This window comes from Ursus maritimus, unplaced genomic scaffold (genome assembly GCF_017311325.1).
Source record: "Ursus maritimus isolate PB19 unplaced genomic scaffold, ASM1731132v1 scaffold_33, whole genome shotgun sequence".
Taxonomy (NCBI): domain Eukaryota; kingdom Metazoa; phylum Chordata; class Mammalia; order Carnivora; family Ursidae; genus Ursus; species Ursus maritimus.
Window position 1 is genome coordinate 14,387,738 of NW_024425897.1, and position 11,753 is coordinate 14,399,490.

General features: G+C 44.4%; 1 protein-coding gene across 1 annotated transcript; it reads left to right on the forward strand.

Moving 5' to 3' along the window:
• The first annotated feature begins 447 nt into the window (after positions 1 to 447).
• PLA2G1B (phospholipase A2 group IB) lies at positions 448 to 7,185 on the forward strand. The gene is made up of 4 exons (XM_008707679.1): positions 448 to 481; positions 3,386 to 3,545; positions 4,059 to 4,186; positions 6,997 to 7,185. Exons 1-4 carry the CDS (start codon positions 448 to 450, stop codon positions 7,119 to 7,121), a joined length of 447 nt encoding a protein of 148 aa, XP_008705901.1. The 3' UTR covers positions 7,122 to 7,185.
• Positions 7,186 to 11,753: the final 4,568 nt, after the last annotated feature.

Sequence of the window (11,753 nt, forward strand, 5' to 3'; positions counted from 1 at the left end):
ATTTGCTGGCTGTGTGACCTCAGGAAAATTACTTCACCTCTCTGAACGTGTTTACTCATCTGCCAAATGCATGATTGGTAGGGACTGTTCACTGAGACTCACAGCTGAGACCCAGGCCCATGAGAAGACAGGGAGGCAATGATAGAATGAGGTTGAGTGCAAGGGGGTGGGGTGAGGGTCAAGGTTCCAAGCTGTGCAAACTCCAGAAATAATCCCTTCCATTAAAAGGTGCTAATGATAATACATACACTGTTTCCAACAATCCCTTGCTGACAGGGTTTGCCTGTTGGTAAAGGTCACTCCTGCAACAGAGATTCAAGGCCAACTCAAAGCAGGTTCGGAGCAAAGCAAACACTACAGCCTTATCTTGGGGACATAGAGTGGGTATAAAGAGGGAAGCCATAAGTGACTTTAGTCCTTTCTTTTGTTCAGCAACTTGACAACAAAATGAAATTTCTTGTACTGGCTGCTCTCCTCACAGGTAAGCAAGTCTCCCCAGTCCCAGCTCTTCAGGGCTAAGATCTCACTCCTCGGGCTTGGGGGCCACAGCTCACAGGGCTGGCTAGACCTGGAAACTTTACTCGGGGCTCTCTATCGGGCTTAATAGCTCCCATACTGGGGTTCCCTCAAATCCCCCCCCCAGCTGGTACCTTTTCAACCTTTAGGTCCGAACTCAGATGACCCCTTTCAGAAGGGCCTACCTGCCCCCCTGAGCAAAGAAAGACCCCTCTCCTTTCTCTCTACCATACGGCCTTGGTACGGGGTCTTCCCAGCATCTACCTTTGCCTGCAATTTGTATCTTGTTTCTTGTTGATTCATTTCCTTTTTTAAAAGCTTTAATTAAATTAATTAATTAGTTAATTAATTAATTTTAAGTAAACTCTGCCCCCAGTGTGGGGCTTGAACTTAAGACCCTGAGATCAAGGGCTGCGTGCTCTACAAACTGAGCCAGCCAGGTGCCTCAATTCCTTTGCTTTTTATTCTCCACCCCCATGGAAGCATGGGCTCCATGAGAGTAGGGATAGAGCTGTTTGCTCCATTTATTGAATGAATGAATGGAATCAGATACATTGGGGTTCAGATCCCACCACATTCATCCATGATTCTTTCATTCATTCAACACTGATGTATCAGAGGCTCCAAGGTATCAGACTCTGGGTTGGGACTGAGGACTCACTGGTGAACAAGCCATGCTCCCTGTCTACGGAACAGACACACACACGCACACACACGCACACACACATGCACACATACACAGGTGCACACATGAGAAGTAGCTTTGTGCCGGTTTGGCCTGTGCAAAGAGCAGAGCTGGCTGGGTCAGAGACAGAGAAAACAGGGAGGCAGGAGGGAGGTCTGGAGATGGGCCAAGGTGGCCAGGCCACTCCTGTCTGTCTGCTGCCAGTGTGGAGGCTGCTCATAGGGGAGAGGGACCAGCTGCCACCCTTCCTTTGCCCTGGGGTTTAACTTTTTTAGATTTATTTATTTGAGGGGGGAGGGGCAGAAGGAGAGAGAAACTTAAGCAGACTCCACCCTGAGCACGGGACCCTGAGATTATGACCTGAGCTGAAACCAAGAGTCAGACGCTTAACCAACTGAGCCGCCCAGGCGCCCCCGCCCTGGGGTTTAAACATGTGGAGCAGCTCCAGGGTGCACAGCAGACCAAGGGAAGAAAGGGCAAGGCATGGGGCAAAGAGACGATACGGGTGGCGGACTGAAGAGGACCCAAAGCATATAGTGTCCTCTTTTCTTTAGGGCACCAAATCTCACAGGGTATAGCTCTGAAAATGAGGTGAAGGGGTCCTGCTTCCTGAGTCTGCTGTCCCAAACCTTGTGCCGTAAATGGACTTCTTAAAAACTTATTTATTAGATATTTATTGAACACCTACTATGTGCCAGGTACTTTCTTTAATTGTTGTGTTGATTATTTCATTCATATAACTCATCATACACTTACTGAGTGCCTACTATGTGTCAGGCCCTGGGGAATAAAAGCCCTAAGGTCTTGAGTTTATGGCCTGGTGAGAGGGAAGCATTAAATAAATAGATGGATACAGACTGTTAGAGGTACAAGGAAGCAACAAACATAAAGAAAAGTGATAGCAGAGGAGCGACCCGGTGCTGGTCAAGAAAGCTGGTGGCATTTATCTTTTTTTTAAGATTTATTTATTTATTTGAAAGAGACCGAGCGAGCAGGGGGAGGGGCAGAGGGAAATGGAGAGAGAATCCCAGACTCCACGCCCAGTGTGGAGCCCGCTACGGGGCTCGATCCCATGACCCTGAGACTGGGACCTGAGCTGAAACCAAGTGTCGGGCTCTTAACCAACTTTGCCACCCAGGGGCCCTTAGGAGGTGGCATTTAAATCAAGATCCTCCCGCTTTTTGACAAGTGAGATGACAAGTGTGTCAGGCAGAGGAAACAACAGGTACACAGGCCTTGGGGGAGAAAAGAGCTTGTCTTGTTGAGGATGGTAGGACACCTAGGCCTCCTGACTATTCCTTACACTCCTGCCCCATCTCAGCCCCGCCATTCCCCACCTAAACCATTTTAGATTCCCCTTTCCATGTTCCAATTTTTCCACCCTCTAACACAATATCCAATTTCCTTATTGATTTCATTTATTGCTTATTGTTTTTCTCCCCCACTAGGACGTAAGCTCAATGAGGTTATAGATCTTTTATTTGCTTGTTGATATATCTCCTGTTCCTAGGGCAGTGACTGGGCCCATAGTAGGTGCTCAATGAATATTTGTTGGATAAATAATGGAGACCCCACTGAAAACATACATTCACACAAAAACTAGGATGCAACTGTTAATAGCAGCACTATTCATCAGAGACAAAAAGTATAAACCCAGATGTCCATCATGTGATGGATGGATAAAATGTCGTCTATCCATACAGTGGACGACTACTCAGTTATAAAGAGGAATGAAGTACTGTTAAATGGTATAATGTGGATGAACCTCAAAGACATTATGCTAAGTGAAAGAAGCCAATCATAAAAGGCCACATGTTGTATGATTCCATTTACATGAAGTGTTCAGAATAGGCAAAGCCATAGAGACAGAAAGCAGTTTGGTGGTAATGCGCACAGGGTGTTTTTTTGGGGGGTGATGAAACTGCTTGGGAATCCACAACTCTGAATATACTAAAAACACTGAAACGTACATTTTAGGTGGTTAAATGGTGAATTTTATGTTATGTGAATTTTATCGCAATAACAAATTATTTTTTTTAAGTTTTACGAAAAGAAAAAAAGTCGCTACTCACATGACCAGGTTCCTGCATCCAGTTCTCTTCCAAGGAGGCAGCTGGCGGGTCCGGGGAGGCAGCGGCAAAGCTAATCAGGACCTATTTAAAGCCCAGCTGTGTGGTCTTGCAGTGGCCGCTGCCGATGGGGGCATCAGCCCGCGGGCAGTGTGGCAGTTCCGCAGCATGATCAAGTGCACTATCCCCGGGAGTGATCCCCTGAAGGACTACAACAACTACGGCTGCTACTGTGGCCTGGGTGGATCCGGCACCCCTGTGGATGAACTGGACAAGTGAGTGATTCGTCGGCAGGGAGAGCGGAGTGCTCGTGGGGTGGGGGGAGGGCACAAGCCAAGGATCCCACGATGAGGCACAGAAAGGGATTTGCATATTTGCTAAAGATAACATATTTTCACCTCTTGTCGTATAAACAAACATGCTCCAAGAGGACCCTGAATCCAATGCTCTATCAGGAGGAAAAGCCAAAGGTTGGAGATGTGAAGTAGTAGCGGGTGCTGCTGCCCTCCAGTGGCAGAAGAGAACATCGCAATACAAGACACCGCAGCGACGATTCAATTGTCTTCTTCCAGCAGTAAAGACTCTCACCGCATCTTCAGAATATGATTGTACTATATGCCTGCGACCATTTTTAAATCGCCTTCAATAAATATGATCAAAGGACTTAAGTTTTTTCAAGTCACAGGACCAATATCTTCCGGAGCATGTCAGCTAAATCATCCCTACCTGTTCCCGAGGCTGACCTGCTTCCCTGCCCCTGCTTCAGCTCTGTCCTTCCCCCTCTCCAGGTGTTGCCAGACCCACGACAACTGCTACTCAGAAGCCAAGAAACTGGACAGCTGTAAATTCCTCCTGGATAACCCCTACACCAATACCTACTCATACTCGTGCTCTGGCTCTGAGATCACCTGCAGCGGTAGGTTCAGTCTCTTGTTGGCTTGTTGGCCCTCAGTAGACAGGGGAGGAAATAATAGTAATGATACCCACCATTTATCAATCACTTCATTGGTGCCAGGCTGTGTCTCCTTAAATCCTGGCAACAACCTAGGCAATCGGTATTATTATTATACCCATTTTACAGATGACAAAACTGAGGCTCAGAAGGCTGAGCCAATGGCCATGGGGCACACAGCTCATAAATGGTGGTGTTTAGTTTTGAACACAGGTCTATGTGACTCCAAAGTCTCTGCTATTAGCTGCCATGCTATACAGCTTCATTATTTCATAAAAAGAGCTTAGAACTACCATTTATGAGTTTCTTTTTACATACCAGGGACTAGGCTAAGCATATTTTTGAGAGAGGTTTTAATAACCCCATTTTACAGGAGAGGAAGCTGAGACTCAAAATAGCTACCTGCCCCAAACCATGCAGCTTCTAAGTGGTAGGGGCAGCATTTGAACTCGGTTGTTTCTGATTTCAAAGGTTCTGATCTTAACCACTAAGTTATGCAGAGCTCATAATGAGGTATGTCCCTCCAGGGAGGTAGTTGTGAAGAGCAGACATTTCAGAGAGGTGAAGGGTATTATCATGCTAGACCAGCATTCTGGATTTGCACTACTTTCTACTCTGCACCCACAGACGGGTCCCTCTTTTCAAAACTGTACATACAACGTTGGAATAACCACAATTCAAATCCAGGAGGCCAAGAAAAAAATTACCAGGAGTCCCACTGTCCCGAGGCATAAACGATTTCATAGCTCTGTAGCCATATGTGCTTGTCCGTGGAGTACGGTTTATACCGTTGTAATCATAGCTATGTGCCAGCCTCAAGTCCTGTGTTCCTTCTGCCTGAAACACTTCCCGCCCGAAGTCTCCATGCAGGACTTTAAATATCACTTTCTCAGTGCTGTCTCCCCTTCTAAGTCATTCTTTTAAAACATGCACACGCATCCTCCATCTTTCCAGCATCCTCTATCTTGTCTGCTGTATTTTCTCCACAGAATTTCTCAACAGCTGATACGTTCATGTTATTTCTTTATTTTCTATCTCTCCACTAGAAAGTAGGATTGTTGTCTGTTTTCTTCACTGCTATATGCCCAGAAGCTAGAGCAGTGCCTGGCATAGCCTAGGTGCTCAAAAAATATTTGTTGAAGCCATAGTTTAGATAAAGTCTTGCTCTCTGCTTTTTCTCACTTATCACCGTGCTCTGCTTATTCTTCCGTGTTGCCTCATGGCCTTCCTTGTTACTCCTTTAACCACGGCAAGACACGGCTTCATTTGCTTCCATAGTCCCCTGGTCACAGGTATTTTGGTTGTGCTCCAATTTAGAAAGCCAGATATAATGGGAACTCATATTTTTGCACGACAACATGATCAGCAAGTGTTCCTTTCCATGGTTTCTAGATTTCTTCACGAATCTGATGAAAGCTATAGGCCCTCTCCCCAGAGAAAACACACACACATGCACACGCACACGCACAGTTTGTAAGTAATTCATTAATGCAGCTGCCCCCCAAATGCAGGTTAAGAAGCCTGTATCAAAGGACATTTATTCATATGAATTAACAATAACTCAACAGACAAATATCTCACTGTACATGCCTTATAATCTAATTAAGTGCTAATTATGTTTCAGTGGACTGGACAAGAAAAATATCTGGGTTTTTTTTAAGATTTTATTTTTGAGTAATTTCTACACCCATCATGGGGCTCAAACTCACAACCCCAAGATCAAGAGTCACATGTTCCATAGACTGAGCCAGCCAGGGAGCCCACATTTGTTATTTTTGAAAGGATCAGAGAGAAGCAAAACTTTAATAAGATTATTGAATGGAGGGGTGCCTGGGTGGCTTAGTGGTTTTAAGCGTCTGCCTTCGGCTCAGGTCATGATCCTGGGGTCCTGGGTTTGAGCCCGACATTGGGCTCCCTGCTCAGCTGGGAGCCTGCTTCTCCCCCTGCTTGTGCTCTCTCTCTCTCTGTCAAATAAATAAATAAAATATTTTTTAAAAAGATTATTGAATGTAAGCAGAGGTACATAATTAAATTATGGATAACAAAATTAAAATTCATTTTAAAAGTTATCATTGGTGTTTCTTTTGGTTAAAAAAGTAAACAAGGCCAAAGTAATGTAATTTCAATCTCTTCAGAAATGTATCACAGAAAGGAGAAGGTGCCTATAATCCTACCTCCCAAAGTAATCAGTTGGATATATTGCCCTTCATTTTCCTTTAATAAAATATCTTGGAAACATTTCCACATATAGATGTATTTAATTATTTTAAATATCTCTAGAATATTCTACTGTAAGAATGTTCTGTAATTTTTAAAATATGTGATATAAAGTAGAGAAATTGCCTTGCTAAACTGCACTAAGGTAAAATGTACAATACTTCGCTGCCTTGAGTATATGTTTCAGTGTTTTCCATATTGCTTAAAAATTGCTTGCCTACATTATCAGAGATCTATAGCTATATGAGTTTTAAGAGCTCATTTTAAGACAGGACTTACCAAAAGGCACCCATCACGCCTAGGACTGCCAGATCAAACACACATTGCCCAATTCAATTTGGCTTTCAGATAGACAATGAACATTTTTTTATTCTACATTCCAAACATTGCATTTATTGTTTTTCTGATATTCTGGTATTTTTATTTGCTGCATCTGTCAACGCTAAATTTGTATCAATGGAATGGCCACCAGATTATTCCAATTAATTCTTCCTGCACCCAGATTGGACAAAGCAGGATCTACCTTGGGTCAGTCCTCTTGTCTTGCTCTTTTCCAGAAAAAAACAAAGCCTGTGAGGCTTTCGTCTGCAACTGTGACCGCAGTGCTGCCATCTGCTTTTCAAAGGCCCCATATAACAAGGAGAACAAGAATCTTGACACCAAGAAGTACTGTAAGGATTGAGTATCCTCTCTGGAGAGCATCGTCCTACATGCCTCATGGCAGTCACCTTAGCCTGTGTCCTCTAATAAAGCACTTTGTTGAAAGGCCTCACGTTTGGAAACTGTTTTATTCTCCATCTGTGTCTCTAAGTCTCTTCCTACTTCTTTGTAAGCATCATTCCTTCTAGCCTTGGAATTGCTTTCGAGGGATATTTCTAAGAAGTGAACACCATAGACCTGAATACTGATTAACCAACACTGATTACTCTGTGCCAGATTGAACTACATGTTATATCCTCCGAGGTAATATATCCTACCTCTTTTTTCATTATCCCCAGGGCTGGGAGAGAGAGAAAACAAATTCCTTTAACAATCTTTTTTTTTTTTAATTTAAAGATTTTATTAATTCATCTGACAGAGGGTGAGAGAAAGCAGAAGCAGGAGGAACAGCAGGGGGAGAGGGAGAAGCAGGCTCCCCACCGAGCAGAGAGCCAGACATGGGGCTCCATGCCAAGACCCCAGGATCATGACCCCAGCCAGAGGCAGATGCTCAACCGACTGAGCCACCCAGGCGCCCCTCTTTAACAATCTTTCAATGAGCATCTGCTGGGTGCTCATTAAAGGAAATGGAATATGGGAAACACTAGTACAGCGGCTGAGATTTAAATGAATAAATAAACTGAATTGTGCGTATTCTGAACTAGCGATTATATCCCAGCAGCCACAGTATCTTCGCAGTGCTTAGCACATCGCACACGCTCATTAAATAATTGTTCAAGGAAGGTACATCTTGGCGCCAAGTTTTGCCGCAGTCGAGGAAAAACCACGTGGCTGTATTTACCTTTTCAGATCACGTGATCCTGAGCCCAACCCAGTTATTTCCTCGGCCCGCAGGGATTTCAGAGTAGGCAATGTGATTGGGTATCTTTTGGACACGTGGTCCCCGGTTCTTTTCTTTTTTTCTTTTCTTTTTTTTTTTTTTGTTTAAACTGGCGAAAAGCGGCCCAGGACCCTGCCGACCTCCACACCGCCCAGGCTCTGGCCCCGCCCCCTCACGCGTCGGCCCGAGCTGGCGCAGGCGCAGGCGCAGTGTTTGATAACGGTAGCTCCCGCTGGCGTCAGGGTAAGGTGACGGCGACCGCTCCGTGCGCGGCTTCCTGGGTCCTCGGTGCGTGGTTCTCCAGGGTCAGAATTCGGCGGGAAGGGAAGAGTGGGCGGGCCGAGTGTGAAAGAGGAGCGAGCTCACGTGGGTATGACGTTGGGGCCCACCTTCCTGCGGTGCGCGTGCCTGTCTGGGTGTCTGGGCTTCCCACAAGCCCCTCCGCCCGCAGCCGCCAGCCAGTTTCCGGTTGGTGGCTCCTCCAGGGCTCCCATCCCGGAAAGGGACGAGGGAGCCGGGAAGCTGGGGTGCAGGGAGCCAAACTGGCGCCAGGAGAGAGGCGAGTGGATGTTGGGCGAGCCAAGGGCTCCTGCGCCCCAAGTCCTCACTTTAAAAGAGGGGAAACAAAGGTGGAGGGATTTGCAGCTCTGACCTCCGGTTGGAATGCTCTCCCTTTTTCCGCCTGGTGCTTGCCTGTTCATCCCTCAGGACCTAGTTGGGGTCACCTCAAGAAGTTTCTTGAGTCTTGCCCTTCTTCCTTCCTAAAGTGCAATTGCGCAGTTACCCCACCGGGCTTCTATAGATCATTAAAGAAAGGGAGTTCAGAACTGGATGGACTGGCTTTGATTACTGGCCTGGTCACCCCAGGTGACCTTGGGCTAGTTAAATAAAATCTCCAAGCTTCAGGATCCTCATCTTTCAAAAGAAATAATAGTGTGCAGATCATAGGGTTGTGGGAATTAGGTGAGCCAACGCCTTGTAAAATGCTTCCTACAGTGCTTGTTGAATAGTAAGTGTTCCATAAATACTGTTTTCCCAAGGGGAAGGAAAGGGAAAGATACTCTTTTATTTTCTTTAGAAAGTCTTTATTATACCAAGCAAGACTTGGCTTTTGTAATCTTTTAAAAGAAAAGACAGGTGCACAAAAAGGAAATGTAACTCTGGAGAAGATCCATGCGAGTCTAGTTAAAGGAGTACTCAGCGGAGGACAAAGGTTTAGGCTAGTGATGATGGCTGACATTTGCTTACTGTGTGCCAGGCACTGTGTTAGGAGCTTTAGATGCATCACTATCTTTCTTAATCTTCCCTAAACCCAATGAGGTAGCTACTAGTATCCTCATCTATAAAGAGATTGAAGATTAACCACTTGCCCAAACATAACTAATAAGTAGCAAGATAGGGATGGAAATCCAGGTCTGTCTATATCCTAAGAGTTTTGATTCCATGCTATATTTCTTTTCTAATAAATTGAGGGGGGAAAAAAAACTCTCCTTTCTTGGACGAGATTAACTTTTTTTTTTTCCTTCACGAAGTGGAATTTATCTGTTTTATGACAGAAAGATTAAATAAAAAATCTGGATCTGAGTACCATCTTGAATCTCAAGAAGGATAATGTATCTGGAATTAACTATTTCAGATTAACTATTCCAATCAACTATTATACACTGTTCCTAGGAGCAGGGAACCAATTCATCCTGGTTTTAGCACTGAAAGTCCTGCAACCCAGGAACCCCCCGCAGTACTGGGCAATCTGGGACAGTTGGTCACCCTACCTAGGAGTGTTGAATTTCCTATTTTGGTCCTTAAATGGATCCTCTCAGGAAAAGTTTGGCATTCACTGAAGACTGACCCTTATGTGTGGCCGAGCATTTTTTCTGGGGTTAACTCATTAAATGAGCTAATAATGTGTTGTAAAATACTCTGCATTGTGTTTGGGATATAGTGTGCTCAGTAAATGCCATTATTTAAGGGAGAGGTGAGAGACAGATACTCAATTTATGACAATGTAAAAGAAAGAATATGAGTTAGTGGGAATTGGTTTTGAGTGTTATGTACTTGTTTGCCTTTGTGACTTCTACTTTCTAAAACTGTGACAGCAGAGCAGCGTCATGGAAGCAGTTGAGGAAAGTCATGCCCAAAGCTGGGCTTATGCAGTTAGAAGCCTGTAACCCGGGCAATGACAAACTAATAGCACCCACTAGTCGGTTTGTTATTCCAACAGAGGGCACTTATAGTGGGTTAGGAACTGCCATATTGGTAAAAAGCAAAAATGTAAAGTGAGGAGACAGGAGAATTTTGCAGAGTTCCTTTTGGGACAAATTTTTGGGAAGGAATTCTACCTCAGGAGGAACTATGAACAAAATGAATATTCCTGAGGTCCTGAAGACGTGGTTTCATGAATCGTGCCAGCATTAGGTGATAGAAAGAACTTGCCTCCCTCCCTGGCAACCTAACCTGTTCTCCATTGCCTGCTGCCTCTTAACCATTCCTGGTCTCCTTGGCCAGTTGTAGTGCTGGCTTCTACCTCAGGCTTCTTTCTAAGCATAAGCCTCAGACAAATAGGAAGAAGTTGTTTAAAAAGAAAAGAACTGGGAGGAAAGTCTTAAGAGTCTAGTGCCGGCTCTGAAACTATGTTGTATGGCCTTCAGTAAGTCTGTGTTGTTGTTGTTGTTTTAATTTTTAATTTTATTTTTTTTTAAGATTTTATTTATTTATTTGACAGAGACAGCAAGAGAGGGAACACAAGCAAGGGGAGTGTGAGAGGGAGATGCAGGCTTCCCGCCAAGCAGGGAGCTCGATGCAGGGCTCGATCCCAGGACCCTGGGATCATGACCTGAGCCGAAGGCAGACACTTAACGGCTGAGCCACCCAGGCGCCGCTGGCCTTCAGTAAGTCTGGATCTTAGTTTCCTCCAAAATAAAATGAGGGGGGATGCGTTTAATTTGCTCTCATTCTGTCATTCTGTGCAGGAATCTGTGACATTTTCTGGTAGAGAATAGGATGGGGAGATAGCACGTTCTCTGTGAGCCACTTAAAGCCAAGAGGTTGTATCTTTCTAGCCTTAGTACCTTAATACAGTGTCTGTCAGTAACCAGTGATGCAATTTGTGGATGAGAATAGCTTGAGATCCAAAAGACCCAGATTTGAATACAATTTACTGGTACTGACTTTTGGTAACTGAGCAAATATGATTCAAAGCACCTTAGGATCCTCCTCTGGAAAAAAGCTGGAATGGGATTTACAACAACCTTACACTTCTTCAGAATTAATGACTACGGGAAAACATAGAGTTGTGCAGATGAAAAGAACTCTGTTGGTTTCAAGATCCTGGATTATCCCAGTTTAACTGAAATTTACTTCCTAGGCAGGTGCAGGATGAACATGTATTGCTTGCCCTAATTTTGGACAAAAGACTATCAAGAATAGGCTGTCATTCTTTCATCCGCTTTACTTTTTGATGAGATTGTGCTGAAAGCTTTAGCCTGGTACAATGATTCTTTCTGGCTAACACAGTAATCAAACAGGTCTTGCTGCCTTACTTGGCAGAAACAAATCAGTTTAAGAGCCCACTTACTTCCTCTCTACAGACCAGGTTCAAGGCAAGTGTCTCATTCTGGCAGCTGAAATCCAGCAGAAATCCTTAGAGAACCATATCATAAAGCTCATTCTCTTTTAGCCGATTTAAAAAAGAATATAAATGTACAGCCCTCATACCTAGTGTACTATTAAAAATATGATTCCTTTATTCCTTAGTTAATAAAAAATTCATTCATA